At 42.2% G+C, this 16,302-nt stretch overlaps 1 protein-coding gene across 3 annotated transcripts; it reads right to left on the bottom strand.

Annotated features, from left to right (window-relative positions):
• Positions 1-728: 728 nt before the first annotated feature.
• On the bottom strand, positions 729-15,399 carry thrap3a (thyroid hormone receptor associated protein 3a). 3 transcript variants are annotated; one of them, XM_047599603.1, is made up of 11 exons: positions 15,234-15,399; positions 10,447-10,591; positions 6,556-7,491; positions 5,535-6,203; positions 5,255-5,427; positions 4,686-4,797; positions 4,338-4,422; positions 2,798-2,982; positions 2,512-2,698; positions 2,248-2,391; positions 729-2,095 (listed from the first exon to the last, which is right to left on the bottom strand). In XM_047599603.1, exons 2-11 carry the CDS (start codon positions 10,566-10,568, stop codon positions 1,904-1,906), a joined length of 2,805 nt encoding a protein of 934 aa, XP_047455559.1. In that variant the 5' UTR covers positions 10,569-10,591; positions 15,234-15,399; the 3' UTR covers positions 729-1,903. The 3 variants fall into 3 exon arrangements, with proteins under 3 accessions (XP_047455559.1, XP_047455560.1, XP_047455561.1); XM_047599604.1 differs by lacking the exon at positions 15,234-15,399 and adding an exon at positions 10,679-10,836; XM_047599605.1 differs by lacking the exons at positions 10,447-10,591; positions 15,234-15,399 and adding an exon at positions 8,951-9,077.
• Positions 15,400-16,302: the final 903 nt, after the last annotated feature.

Here is a 16,302-nt window from a genome sequence, read left to right as displayed (position 1 = left end):
TGCAGAAGCACCGTGGTCGGAACTTTAAAGCATGATTAATCAAACAGTTCATGGAGACTAAAGGAACTGCGCGACTCTGAGAGACGCAGGTGACTTGGACTTCTGTCAAACAAATCAGGTTGAGCTGCCACAACCCATGATTCTCTGCCCTAGAGCATCATAAAAGAGGAGCCACACAATGTTGTTGACACAGAATCACACAGCAGCCCACACAGGAAATGCTGCTTGAACGCAGGGTTCTGCACTATTTTTTCATAGTCACGTGCATTATGCAATCTGCAACAGGCTCTAGATCTCGTGGTTGCATACTAATTGTAGACATCTTGATATTTCTTCATCCTTAATCACAAGATGGGATTGTTGACCGGAAAATCTAAATTTGTAGTTATTTGCTGTGAACCTGAGATATTTGTATAAAATGTGAGGAGTTTTGGGGTTTGGTCAATTAGGAGGTTGATAAATGGATTTATATTCAATAACTGTTTTGGCTTTAACAGGATATACTGTATATACATGTTATAGTTCTATATGTGTATCTTCTATGTACACTAAACTATAGTTTATATTGCGTGTTCATTGTCCCTCAGTTGTTAAATGAGGGGAGCGGTGAATATAAATCCATTGCACTTTGCTCCCATATTTCTTTTCCAGATTGTGATGAATGAATGAAACGCCTTTTCAAACAATAAACCTGGATTTCTCTTATAAGGAAAGGCAAAAAGTCGAAATTCAAAGTAATCAGTGTCTCTTTAATTTAGCAAAATACAGTGACAACTATTTAAAAAAAAAAACAAAAAAAAAACAAAAACAAAAAAACAATATATCCTAAGAAGGTAACAATTAAATGTTATTCTCAGTCTGTAGGCTTGCATTGTAGAAGTAAGACCAGGGCACCCACAGCAAGGTACACAAAATATGTCATTTATGTATTATGCTAGTTAGCTGGACAAAAGCCCAGTCATAGACTCTAAGAGAAAAAACAAAACAAAAAAACATTGATTATATACATTGAAAAACAAACACTAAACACTACTAAACAAATTCTAATTATGAAATCCCACAATTTACATAACTGATAAAACATCTTGCAAACGCCCATGAAAATAAAATACACCAAAATATATGGCAACAAAGCCTAATTCTCCAATACAATCAAAGTCAATCAAAATCCTGCCCAGCCAGGCACAAAAACTATCATGAATGTCTTTAAGAGGAAGAAAATATAGTCACTGTCAACATCATACATTGAAGTGGTATCCATGAAAACCTGTTGTAGCTAGTCCTCTAGCTTCCTGCTATTATTGTACATTGGTTAGAGACTACAGAGCCCGACCTTTGACCCTGTACAGTTTGGTCCCATTGTGGATCAGGGTCATTTGTGGAGTGGTGAACTGGCTAAACAGATTTTACATCAGTGTGTACAGTGAGTTACTTACTGCTGTTGCTTTAAACCAGACAGGACGCAATTCAAAATGGCATACCTACTCCCTTAGTTTACCTAGAAAATATTTTATTACCACAAGGCACAAACTGGTTTAAGCACCAATATGCAGTTTCTTTCTTTCTAATTCAAAATACAAGCACTATTAAGGAGTTATTTTCTAATCACCTCAAGTAGAAATGCATAAATATTCAATACACTATACCAACAAAGCAAAGAGACATGTCACATCAGAAATGTCACATCACCTTTCAAACAGTGCTTCTTCTCATCACAACCTTTATCCTGATGTTGCAAATGGTTGTGTCAAGTTAAGGTGAGAATCCTATGCTGAAATTAAAACACAAAACATTGCATAGTGAAAGATATTTGTCGATCCACCGTGATGGACATAGCGGAGTGGAGTGGGCCCACATGATGACACCGGAGGCAGTAAAGATCTTCAGCCAGCTGCTTCACTGCTCAAGTAGTTTTCCCATCGATTTCTGCCCCTCTATGGGCCTGTCCCGACTCTTTTCCCTGCATGCCATCTTGTTGCCCGTTAGCCCATCTGGGGCTAGTTGTGGCTTTTCGGATGATAAATCGCGCCCTTCCGCGCGTGAAACCTCCCCTTCCCCGCCCTCGATTCTCTGACTCTCCGTCTCTGTCATCATGCTGAAAAGGAAAGCAATGGAGGCGCGTCAAGGAAATGAAAAACAAGACAGGTAGATCGATTTGTTAAAGCCATGAGGTTCCTCATGACAGCACTTGGCTGATTTAATCAAACCAGAACTAGAAGCATGAATGAGGAAAGAAGTCAGCCCTACCAGGTAGTACTTTTTGCTCTTGGGAGTGTACTCTGGGTCCCAGTCTTCACTTTTCTGGTGTGCGGCTGTGTTTACTGGATTACTTTGTGAACTGTTTCCCTGACAATTGCCTCGGTTCCAGCCCCGTCCACGAATTTTTACCTGCTGTAATCACAGAAAAAGTCAAGAAACTGAAAAGTCCCGGTTACAAAGCAAAAATTTAAAGTCAGACATACAGTGGTATCACAAGCTATTGCTCCAAAGAATGCTCCTCATTAAACTTACAAATCCTCCACGTGACGGTCCTCTTTCACCTAATCCTGGTCCCTGATCCCTTTGACCCAGGATGGCCCTGTTAAAGCCGTCAGCTTTTGAATCACCCTTGTCGTGAAGTAAACCTTCGTCTTTTTGTGATTTAGAGGATGAGGAAGATGAGGATGAACTGGAGCGAGAGCGCTTCTTCTTACTTTTCCTAGGAAAGGAAATCATGCATAAAGTTTTCTTCATTTCCGACAACTTTTGGAACAGAAATACGTAAGATGTCTTAAACTGTTAAGTATGAGTCACATACTTTGATTTTTTGTGGTTCTTGGAGGGCTTCTCCACAGATCTCTCTCTACTTGAATCTGGAGATTCTCCCACATTTCTTCCCCGTTCGTGGTCGTAATCTCGCTCATGGCTGGAATATTTTTTACGGCGCTCAATATCCAAACGAAGATCTGTTGAGTCACCCTTCATCATTTTTTCCCCACCGTCCTGAGCACAGCAAAACAGAACACAATGTCGTGGACAGACTTTGGATTAGGACGTACATGATACCAGTCTGCTCTCTGAGCTGGTTTGTAAACTCAAAGTGAGGTCCATGAGAGAAAGGAGGAAAAAACGTGGGTGATAGCCAGCTGGCACTAATAAAACCTGCACTAAAGAGGCCATACCACTAGTTTTACACGTTTCCCAAAAATCAGAACCATTCTCCAAAGCATATCTTTTTAGAATGCTTGAAGGCAGCTATTTAAATATGGCATATAAATCAAATTTATAGACTTACTTCAGCTAGGCAGTCCATCACAGTCAACATTATTTTATGTCATAGTAATGTCATTGCGTGGTCAGGTGTACCAGTGGTGTGTTTCGAACATTGTCTCTGGTCTCTTTCACTGCATTCAAGTTCCTGTGAGACTTGAATCACCAGAAACTTGAAGAATCCACTCAGTCTACTCAGACATAAGAAACTGCACCAGCATACAACACATTCTCCTCACTTGTTTGTCTTCCATGCTCCCACGACACGTCCAGCAGCCAATTCCAACATGAGAAATGCTCAAGCTTCAGTCACAGGATTTGTTCAGGCTTTTCAAAACAATAACAGTTTGAAGAAGGTGGTTTCAGAGACGTTTCTGAATGTTCACTGTGATGGATTTCCTATTTCAAACAAGTCACAGGAAGTCAGTCGTCATACCACACTGACACCAATAGTCGGAAACCAATCTAAAAACTCTGAGATATGCTTTGGGAAATAATTGGGAAAATACAACAAAAATAGTATTTGGATGTGGCATGTAAGCCCCAGGAAGGGCTCTTAAATCACAGTGAAGAAAGATAAGATATAAATGTTCATGCTGATTTGAGTTTACTCAGTTCTTAGTAGGATTTGATGGTTTCAGTTTTACAAGTTGACTTGATAAATGTCAAGAAAGATTACTCTGATACCAAGAGGTCATAATGTTAAGCAAGTACAGTAAAAGTAAGCACAGGTGCACAAAGTGCTTTCTGTTGGTTATTTCCGTTCCGATTTTTTTTAAAGAATACTTACGAAGACGATTTCTTAGCGTCCTTTGAACGGCTTTGGCACAGAGGCTTCCATTTCTGACCTTTTACTTGATTCATTAGCCTTGGTCAGGCTTTCGCCCACAACACAACCAATTCACCACGTGAGGCGATATAACAAACAACAAAGTCAAAGTGCCTTATTTGCATTGCTTAGACTTTGAGCATCTCCTTTCCAGGAAAAGGCACCGGCTTTAAGAGAGTGCAGTCTAAAGGCATCTCGCTTTCTCACTTGCTGTTGTTTGTTTTCCCAACATACGTCATACAGCAAAATGTTCAGTCACCTTGAAAGTGCCATCCTCTGTGCTTTTCATCGCCTCAAAAAGTTGGGAGTGTTTCTTAAAAGCACTTGGTGAAACATCAATTCGCCTGTGTAAAAAAGAAACACATTTAAGGCAAAAAAAAAGTAAATGAAGACGGCACACAGTACAGAAAACACAAACAAACGGCAAGTCACATTGAACCACAAAGGCAACATAAAACATGAAAACTGCTGGGGAAAATAAGACTGACCTCCACCAAGCATCAGATTATTGGGGAGGAAAGGTGACAGAAATACCTGAAAGCTGTTAAAAGAGGAGGTGAAGCCACATCACACTGAAGTGAGAAGGTCACTCAATAGGCGACTCTACCTGTGTATCTCTGGGCTTTTTCTTTGCTTCATCATTTCCTTCTCTGCAGCTTGTCTTTGGTACAGGGTGAATCGATCGTTTAGAGTCATGCCGGAAGACGGGAAGTGCTGAGCTGTGAGGGCAAATGGAGAGAAATAAAAGCTTATGGTTATATGTGCAATTGCTTATCAGGTCATTGTGGATAATGTGAATGAGAAGAACAGCTTTGTGGCAGTATTAGATTTTTATAGGATTGTTGCATTGTGGCATTGAAGTACCTTTATTTGCAACCTTTACTGATGGCCTTGTGTCCATAAACCGTTTCCTAATTGAGTTTCCAAAAACTGACTTTGTATTTGCCAAGCCCACTGTTTGCAAAACATAATACTTCTTTTTCAGAAAAATGCAGTTGTGATGCAGTTTGGAAAGATAATATGAGCAGCTTTAATGGCCAAAGCAAATATAAAATGTTGTATATTTCTGAAAAAACAAAAACAAAAAAAACAGATGTCTTCCTTCTTTATTGGAAAATAAAAATCTGGGTTTTAATTTATATGGCAAGGCGATGCCTTGACGCAGATATGACTCACCTTTGATGTGGTGGACGATGCTGACGATGTGCTGAGCAAACAGCTCAGAGGGGTTCTTCTTTGTCTGAGCAGCCTGAACGTGCTGAAAGATGGAGCGAAACTCCTGATCCTTTTTTAAGGACTGCACAAGATCTTGAGACAACTGTCGCTCCTCAGCTAGAATATCTGAAGAGCTAAAATAATAATAAAAACAATGTTATTCAGTCTTTTACTTCATAATGAAATACAGATTCAACAACATTCAAACAAGAAATATCAGAAAGCCTTCCATGACGCTCACCTCATCAGGCTATCGCCAAGGAAATCCATTCTGACATTAAATTTAGCTTCCTGTTTTCTCAAAGACATGAGAGGTGAGTCCTCTCCTCTGACCATAAACATCTCTCTGTCAGAGTTCCTCCTTGGTGGCAGTGTTTGAGATGGCATTGAGGGAGACTTTGCCGCCTTCCCGGCCTTACAACTCCAGTCTGGGGACAGTTCCTCAAATAACTCCCTCTTGGCGAGGGCAGCTGCAATGGCCGCTGCTTTATCCTGCCTTCCACTGAGAGATTTCTCCCCCGCCATGGCATCATGGTCACTGTTAGCGAATTGTGAATAGGCTGCATTCTGCCACTTGCCAAAGCACTCTTCAAACAGTTCTCGGGCTGAGTGAGTGACCTTACTCTTTGGCCTTGGGGAATCGTCCCCATTATGGCAGTCTTTGTGAAGTGACTTTGAATGAGGCTTGATCATCTCGTCCTCTTCCTCCCCGTCAGCGGACAGAAACGGAGAAGCTTTCAAAAAGCTGCTAAGAGACACTTCACCATCAGTGTCCTCTCTGTAATTTCTGGATGCTGAATCTGATGCTTTGCCATTGGCTTTCTCTTGTTCCATATCCACATCATTTGCTTCTGCGTTCTTGCCGTAATCGCCCGTGGATTTAGCTTTTTTGTTTTGCTCCTCCAAAAACCTAAACAGTGAAACAGAGACAAAAGGCCGTATCTAACTTGGCATGCTGCATGAGAGACAACTGCACAAATATAAAAGATATTTCAAACAGCTGTAAATGATGAGCATGAGATTAGTATTGGCTATAAAAATAAAGACGTAAAATCATCAGGAATTTCAATGAAAAATAATTACCACGAAGCAAAGCAAATATTTTGAGTCTCCTAAATCTCTAAATATTATTTAAGGCTGTATCAGAAGCAGAGTTTACTCAAAAACATGCAAAGCCAAGAAAATGCCAAGATAAAATTAATATGTGACCTCAGACAAGAACAAAGCTGTAATTCACTATAAAGAGTAAAAATGGCCCTTACTTTCTGAAGGCAATGGAGATTGCGGTTTTATCCCCATCCAGGTATTCCTCAGTGGAGAAGAAGTCAAAGCTGGAAAGCATTGGGTTTAAACCTTCATGTGAGGGCTTTTTTGTTGAGGATGAACTACACACTGTCTGCCAGGTGGGGGCGCCCTTGTCGCTGTCTTTTGCAATTTTAGTGGGACTTGACAGACTAATGGTTTGGCTGTTTTCACCGACAGTAACAGCAGAGCTTGCCAGAGGACTGGTTTTCTTTGGACTGCAGCTGCAGTCTGTCTGGCCCTGCCAGTTACCCTCAGCTTTCCCATTGCTTGTTCCTTCATTAGCATCTCCTGCTAATAACCCAACACGCTCCACTGACTCCTCATCTCCTCCTCCTCCTCCTCCTCCCTCTCCCTCCGTGACCTCCTTGAAGGAGGCCAGCTGCTCCTCATTCACATCTTTGGAGCTTTGGTTAGCCACTAACGAGGCCGGCCTGCATTTGGGAGAGGAGGAGTGTGACGAGGAGGAAGAATGCTGTGAGTGTCTTGATGGAGGTGACGAGGATCGGTCAGAATGCTGAGTGTGACCATGGTGGGGGCTCCCTGAGCGTTTCTGCTGGCTCTGCGTTCGTCCTCGTGGATGGTTCTGCTGCTGCTGCTGCTGCTGCTGCTGATATTGCTGGTACTGTTTCTGAGGATGCTGCTTGTAGTTCTTCCAATTGGGGCGATAGTTGTTGTTGTTGTTGTTGTGGTAGCCACCACCCCCACCTCCACCACCACCACGCTGGTAGCGTCCACGTGGAAAGTAACCCCGCCCTCGGCCCCTGAAGTTGTAGGGCCTCCGGAAGCCGCGGTGGTAGCCCCGGAACTCCCGGTTGTTCTGGTAACCCCTCGGGTATTTCTTGTCCCGGTTATGATGGGGAGAATTAGATCTTGACCGTGACCGAGACCTAGAGCTGAGGAAAAGAAAGCATGTGGTTCATTTCCAAAAAGTGTGTTATAAGTCAGGGTTTGTTGACCTCAAAATAGAAACTGCAGCGTGATGTAATGTGACACCACCACAACATTTAAAGACAGTAGTCTAACAACATCTGATCGTCTTGCGACAATTCAATTCTGCTGGGAAACATTTGGACCTGGTATTCATGTGGATGTTACTTAGACATGTACCACCCACCTAGACCAGACCAGGCACCCCCACCACATAGTAATGATACTCTTTGATGGCAGCCGCCATCCCCAGCAGGATGCAGCCTGACAAATACACACACACACAAAAAGAACAGCACAAGTTGTTGACCTGGCCTCTTAATTCACTAGATCCTAAACTGATCTATGGGATGATCCACAGAGGCCCCTCTCCTCAACCCATAGGACCCAAAGGCCCCCACTAACAACATTCTGTTACCAGACACCACAGGACACCCTCAGGAGGCCAATGTCCATTCTCTGATGAGTCACAACTGGTTTGGAGGCACAAGGGAGTCCTACACACTGTTAGAAAGGTGGTCATAATGTTATGCCTGATTGGTGTACATACACTATTTGTTTAAAAGTCATACAGTTGTATGCATAGTTTGGGACAAGAGATTACAGCCTCTGTTGAGCAGTCAATAAATTAATCCATAAAAACATTCAGTTGTGTTGCATACTTGATCATGTAGCCCAATGGCGTTCCAGATAATCAGATCAAGTAGTTCTTTAAACAAAAACACATTAATGTATAAAGCACCAAATCACACTGTGTCTGAACAGATATTTTCAGCATGTTCTAGCAGGCTCCAAATATATTTAAAAGGCAGATGAACCATTTGTCTGACAAATAAGGGACATCATCAAACCATTACATACATGATTTATAAGTGCAGTTATATCAGCTGGGGCCGGCAAAATGCATGTTCATTCATAACATGTGTGTTTCCATGTTGAGCCAAACCCACAAAAGACTACTGCATTTTTTCTCCAGTGTGAGCCAGGCTGTACTACCGTACTAGTGCACCTAGTGGCGCTGCTACCCCTCTGACAAAAAGCCTCATTCAGCATTAACCTTTACAACAGTCCTCAGAATATAACCACAATATAACATGTTCCGATCTCCCTCAAATCTCTGACAGACCAATGTGGAGCCACTTTTCAACACAACGCCCGAAACTTTCCACTTCGTATGTTTGAAATGACCTTTTCAAACGTTGGGCAGTGAAACAAGTTTTACAAGTTTTTATACAACAATGCATCTTTGGCAACTTTAATACAGCTACAATGAAAAGTCACAGCTCACTGTTCCCATGGAAATCTTGACATAATACGAACTGAAAGCTGATACATACAAAACATAACATAACGGAGCACAATACAGTAACAGCTCAGAGCAGAACCACACGTTATAAAACTACTAAAAAGAAGCACATAACTCACCTAGTGCGTTTTTTCATTGGAATACAGAGTGACTAAAGAAAGCAGCGCACCGAGCAGCACTGCACACTCACAGAGTGAGCCACACAGACTGCATCTCCTCTGACCAGCTCTGGTGGAGGAGGGAGTCACATGCGCTGTGTGAGGAGGGGAGTAAAAAAAAATCTTCTTGAAGCCTTCCACTCAGTGTTTGCCAGTTACAAGACCTTTTCAGCAAGATTAGCGAGGATTCATACGAGACTGTTTAGACATATAGGACCGTTCTCTTCCACTACAATTTTGCAAACATGAGCAGTTTTCAGCTTCTACAATGGCTGGTTGGTTACTCATGTAATAACCTGACTGAGGTACTGAAAGCATCTGACTACTAACTGAGATGTCGGTATTAAAAGCACAGGACACTGACAGTGGAGAAGGGAGAGTTTACTGTCCTCTGAGCCCTGCCAACATTGACAACATACATTACATGTATGTCCATTCAGCAGCCTTTAATTGTGGTGGAACAACAGCGACAAATGAAATGCCCACACACTGGGGCAGCTTTCAGTTTTCAGTAATCACACCTTCCACATGCTGGGTATGATTTACAAAGTCAAAGAATTCCCGTGTAAATTTGCGCAGTTTGTTGCTTGTTTTGTCTCTGTATGTTAGTCTCGGTATGTGTGCACTCGTGCTTTTCCACTTCTGGTCTGGATCACCACATTGTCATCTGTGCAAGGTGGGTTCCGGAAGAGTGAACCGTGAGATTCCTTCCATGTGTCTTCTTTACGCTAATTTTAATATGAGCTGCGACACTGCCAGGAAATGAGCTACACTGCCATTTTTATTCCCTTGTCACAGTGGTTCTGAATGAACCCTCAAAGGCACCGAGGTGACGCCTCAGTAACCCTGATTTCAATAACCCCTGCGGCCGAGGACACCAAACAGCAAGTCGTGCCTTTTTGAATGGAAGCTTGACAAAATAATTCTACGTGCTACTGAAGTTAGATAGAATGTAAATATTTTTTCCATGTAATGAATAGCAATAATAATGTCTCACTAAACTAAATTCTCCAACCGGCAGCTGAACTCTTTCCCCAAACATCAATTTCCTGTGGATACAGAAGCCGACTCCAGGCTTTGGGAAAGGCTCAGATCCCTTAATTAAGTTTGCCGCACCAGCTTTGTCTATTCATAGAAAATCTACAGGTTAACCAGACACTGTTTGTATTATATATTTCATTCAGTACATATTGCATTTCTCAATTCTTTAATGCACGTTAAGAATTGCTCCAAGGAGACGAGTTAAAAGAACACCATCATGGAGGGATCAGCGGGGGCGTCCTCAGAGCTCAGCCTCTGCACCTGATACTGGTTTATCTTCATATCTTCATAACAAAGGAATCTATAAAACCCTTCAAGAATTTATTTTTAAGTCAGAACTGGAAGCACTAATGCCTCTTCAGAGAACCTGATCTTGGCCACAAACAGACAGATATCAAACAGACAGCTGTTCATACCTGTAGCGATGCTTCCTGGACCGGGACCTGGAGCGACTCCTGGAGCGAGAGGTGGAACTTGACCTCGAACGGGACCTCGAGCGGCTCCGGGATCTAGAGGCTGATTTCGTGGACTTGGACATCGCTGCGCTTAGCCCACCTCCAGCTGCCACACAAAAAACATCGGACAGCCACATTAGGTATGACGAACAAACAGTGCAAGTGTTAAAAAAAAAAAAAAAAGAGTGTTTACCAGGTCACTTTTTCAAGACAGGAGAGCATACATTAGTCAAAAAAAAAAAAAAAAAAAAATCCCTGAAACAAGATATCCAAACTGTTGTATTATAGATATTCCAAATCATCCGAGATGCACCTCAAAAGTAGCCTTCATGCCAAACGGAGTGAGAAAACGCAACAGCTGTGAAAAAGGAAGAAGGCAATCTGTAGTAGTGTAGGGCTTGCAAACAGAAGCAGCAGTTTTATTTAGTCACTGGTCATTTGCATAGTGGGCAGTCTTCACTCCGTCATCTGACTGCTTGTTTTTTGAGTTTGCTCAAAATAACACATTAATAAGAACAACACAAAATACTAGTTTTTATATCCTGTACACTGTAGAATACCTAGGTTAAAGACAAAATTCAAAGAAAAGCCAGCGAGCGACTAATTAATCCAAACACGAAAACTTCTGCAAGTCGCACATTTAACACTATATATATATAGCAGTATATCTTTTTACGTTCTGTATATTTTAACATCTCTTGTGAAATCAACATGTCAGCAGTGAGAGTGTCAACGAAATGATGTGAAGACACAACGACCAGGAGGAAGTACTGAAGGAAATGAAAAACCCCTCTCCACCATAAATGTCACAATGTGGTGTTCTGATCAAAAGCTGTGGTTACCGTTAACCCCCTCAGTGACTTGACAAAAGTTAAATATTTAAACTCACCATCACCCCGTTTATAGGTTTATAGGAAAAGGGTTGACATGTCCCGGAGCTTGGTCAATCGTGCAACATTTACTTGCAGTTAATGATCTGCAGTGAGGTGTTCTCTCTGGATGATCTGTGCATACAGACCTCTGTATACTTTTGACATCAAAGTGCGTTTCTCCTCCTCCTCCTCCTCCTCCTCCTGCTCCTCCTTCTTCTCCAGGGATAATTTGTAAACTCCCAGAATAATATTAATACACTTCTATAGTCGGATCGCTGTAGTTCTTTCCAAGGTCCACAAGGCATTATCTGCGACATATGATCCTCAGGGTACAGTAAAAGCCTGGGATCAAATAATTGATCTTTCATTATGAGACTCATCTTCAGGGACTTTGGAATCAGGAAATTGCAGACTGCACATGACAGGGCTTTGAAAGGCGGCGCACGCTATCACATGGTGGTCCCTGTGTGCATCCCCGCTACTATTTTGGAGGGCACTGAAATGGATCTGTCTTCTCCCGCCTTCTCCTCCTACTCCTCCTCATGCTCCGTGAACTTCCCACCCTCCTCATTCCTGGCAGCCTGTTGTTTTTGGCTTTCAGAGGATAATTTCCTGAAGGTCGAGCCTCAGCAGACCGTTGGTTTAGCTTACTGTGCACATTTCGTGACAAACGTTCAGATGTGACCACTTCCATCATGCGGTGGCTTAACTATGAAACTGTGACGTCAGTCTTTTATTTGTGCTTTAAATATGAGGTTGTTTACCTTTTAGCCCACAAACTGAGACCTTTATTGTTGTGGAATATTTTGAATTCGCTGCTGTAATAGCACGTTTTAAACAAACCTCTGTGTTTCAGGCTGGAAATAGTTTTCATGAAACCTATGAATAGGTGTCAGTAGTAATGGCTCGACAAAGAACCTCTTGAATTATGACTACTTCAACACACCAGAACTTTTCAGAAATATTTCAGAAATATGTGTGCACAGTACATTGTCTACATGTAGCATTGTCTTTGCTTTTATGTGGTAGAATTAAACCTCGAGATGTGGTTGAATCAGTCGCTCTGAATCAATTGATTACCAGCTGCAGCTGCCTTTGCGCCGCGCTGTGTGGTCGGCGGCCTGAATCACAGAGGCTTCAGCCACTCAGAAAGGTTGTGGGTAAGCTTGGTCTTTAATCATTCACTACAAATTTACTTTCTGACACACATGCACGCAAACATGTGTGCCTTTAAGGGCCTGTGACGATCAGTCATTGATAACATTAACCCTGTCCTAACTCTGAGCTGACCACCCCACCAACATAACTGCTGGTGCCAACCACTGAAATGATGATGCTCCTACTGCTGGGTATTGCTGCTGATTTCCTGAGTCCATTTAAGCACCTGATTCAATTTATTCAGTGAATTTCAGTTTTGAAATATTTTTTGCTTAGTTATGAAAGAGATTTGCGGTCGTTCTGCAATATTGCACCTCTAGTTGGCCCATCTCGCACATGGTTCTGTATTTGTCCAGCTTTTCTCTATAGCCAAATGTCAGGCCTGAGGGTGCTCTTAGTGTTGTAGCTTCTGTCATGTTTAGAATTTCCTTCGCACACGAACTGATCTTGTTGTGAGATTTTGAATGAGAGGATGAAGGAAGTGGCGTACATGAAACCAATCCAATGATTTTATTAATCAACACTGGATCTTTCAGTGGATGACAGTTCTGAATTGGACAATCTATCAATTCTTTTTTATTTTTTTTTATTTATTTTTTACCATGCAGCCCATGTGATTCAGTGGCACCTTTATCACTAACAGGAACAACACGATGGCTGTAAAAGTTGGTGAAACAAGAAAAACGGGTCTGCCGCATAGCTGGATGGAAAACATTGGCGGAAAACATCGGATATGACACCACGGAATGGATACTGTGTGTAACCTAAACAGAATTAAATTGGGAATGGCTCCCTCACACACACACGGATGATTAAGGCTCCACTGGAGAGCAGTGAACAACAGCTGTGCAATCCTCATCAGCTGTTTATTCCATGTAGCAGCAAAAGTAGCTCCAATCAACAATGCTCCGGCAACTTGATATACATACAGCTCAAAGCGTATGAGTAGAAACACTCAATCAACTGCTCTGTCATTAAGACTGGGATGCCGCGGTGACAGCTGGAATCACATTTGCTATCTATATGCACCCCTGAGACCCGGACTCGCAATTTCAGAAAAGCCCCACCAACTGTCACTGGCACAATGTTTGGTTTCTGAAATGTGGCAGTCCCTCTTAGTATTCCCGTAAGACACTTCGCATGTTCAGACTGTTAATGGACCGGCAGCACTGTGCACGCCGAGATAAAGCTTTGAGCTTCCTTTCTGGATATAAAAAAAATAAATAAGTCAATTAAGTCAATCACTACTCCTGAATGGCTGCTTTACTTACAGCTATCTGAGAGTATTAACTGTTGTTTGTCTTCAGGGAGCTGCTAGAAAGGCAAACAATGACTTCATGCAGAGACTTCCTGACACTCTATTCTTTGCTAATCACTTACAGTGATGGATGAGAACATCATAATGTGCCGCTTGTAACGTTCTGCTACCACAGCATCACACTCTCCTCAGCCAGGGAATTTGCTTTTGGAAGGATTTTAATCCTGGTGTGTTAAGACAACAACCAGCAGGTTGTAGATGAAACATGTATCATTTCTATGAGACTACTTCTGTGTGAAAAATGGCAGGCGGCAAAGTGTCACAGAGGCATCCTCGCACCGACATGCTTCTCAGCTGTCTGTCATCACCACATTTGTGGGACTCTCCTGCACACAAGAGGGTTTCATCAGCTAAAGGTCCTCTCTATTTTGGTCAGTTGAGAACAGCTTGGTAAATGATGAGTTACAGTTTTACCCTATATTTCCAAAACACACTGTGTGGCTGTTTGCTTTCTTGCAGACTGTGATCTCCGCAAAGTTGGAGACACGGTTTATATGATTAGCAAAGCCCACCATTACCAGCTTACTTAAAAACTGGAATGCTAACACCGTTAAGTGATCCATATGCACTACCAAAGTGGATGGCCTGAATAAAAGTGAAAACAAAAGTAATTGTGTGTAATGCTACTTCAGTATGTGCCAACATACTTGGGCACACCCTCTGTGTACTTTTGTGGAGCTCGTGTTTGCCAAAGAGGATCAACCTCAACCAGGATCCCGCAGACCAGCAGGATGCAGGCATGTTAATGTTTTCGTACGTTTTTGCATCACTATTTCCCAGAAATAGACGGAGACTGGAAACCTCACTGAGATGAGCACTGACAAAAACAAATGAGACTGCCCTCGCTTTGACTTGGCAGACTGGATTCAGGCTTTTTGGTGGTGGAGTGACAAGTCGAGAAACCTATAATCACCGCATTCTTTCTTTTCAGCTCATCTTATTGCGGGTTTGAATGAACCCCCTGGTGATCTCATACAGTATGATTAAGTAAAAATTATTGTCAGGATCTAAATGTTGATTGCCAGGATACGCGTCTCTCTGGCATATCATGATTAGGCGTATATTGTGCGTAACGACAAACGCGCGCAAAAACACCAAATCTAACAGAAACCTCTCATTGTGTCAGGTGAATTCTAAAAATATATATATCTTCGTAAAAAAAAAAAAAAAAAAAAAAAAACGAATTTGCACAGTCGACTCCTGTGCACAGAATTAGCCTATTCCTCAAACGAAAGTGTGACCGTTTGGCACGGATGATCCATGTGGTGCGTAACTTCCCTTGGACCGTCCGCTATCCTCGGTTGCCATTCACGCTGATGTTATATATATATTATTTCTAAAACTTTATTTTCACTACCGATAAAAGGTAAATAAAGACGAATAATAAATAAAGAACTTACCGGTCGGCGTTGTCGTTCGAGGTGCTCGCGTCACATTCAGGCGCGCGTTTTAATATCGTCAGAAAGACAATTCCTCTTCTCTCGGTCTTCTGTGCGTCTGTGCTGTTGTGTCCAACTTATGTGTGCTCGCGTATGCGTATGCGTGTGTGTGTGCGTGTGTTTGTGCGTCTCAGCTGAAGTCTGCTGTGTTCAGAGAAAGGGGGTGTGACTGTGACCGCTCCGTGCCGCTCATAGGTTCACATTTCCTTCCGCCTTCACCACCGACTGTCAAAAGTGCATGGCAGTGAACGGAGCTGGATTAGAAATACAGTAGGTCTGATGGGTCCCTCAGTGCAGCCTTATTCCTAAAGGGAATGGGTATTCGATGGAGCTACAGTTACATTGCGGCGTTTAAATATATTATGGAATTATTAGATTCATATGTTTGTCATTAATGGCCTCCACACTCAGTTTGATTTGCCACCAGCTTTTATTTGGCAGTGCATTTAACGATGATACCAAAGTCCAGTTTTATTTTAAGGTGGCACTTAATCTCCTCTGAAGGCTTGCCAAAAAACCTGACTCTCCTGGTATAAACTCCAACTTTATGCTGCCTATAATTTTCATTTTGTTGTCATAGACCTGGTATGATTTTAAAGTCGTAGTCCATGGTGTTTTAGTGGGCTGCATCATAATTGTTTCCCACCTGTCCTGGTATAACACTTGGGAACACTTCACACTTTGATGTCATTATTAGTGCCACCATGTTAATGTGTGAATTTCAGAAGAAACATAAAAAAAATTTATACGGGTCTGATAATGTCAACAAGTGAATGCTATGAAATACACGCAAGCTCAAATTATCCTGCCGCTGCTGTACTAACGTGCAATAGAGTGCTCTAAAGTGTCGCGTGAGTGCGTTCCTGTGGCAGGGAAAGTGCCTTCTATTGATAAGCCAGTGCTGATAAATACATGCAGATGAATTAGACAGAATATGAGCTAGCTCAATGCCAACTTTTGAGACCTTGCACAGTGACAGTCCTTGCAAATGCAGTTTGTAGTTTGCTAAAAGCACACTAATTGCTTTAAT

Source organism: Mugil cephalus, chromosome 11 (assembly GCF_022458985.1).
Source record: "Mugil cephalus isolate CIBA_MC_2020 chromosome 11, CIBA_Mcephalus_1.1, whole genome shotgun sequence".
Lineage (NCBI taxonomy): Eukaryota > Metazoa > Chordata > Actinopteri > Mugiliformes > Mugilidae > Mugil > Mugil cephalus.
The sequence above is the reverse complement of the archived record's forward strand: the minus strand, read 5'-3'. Positions and strand labels throughout refer to the sequence as shown.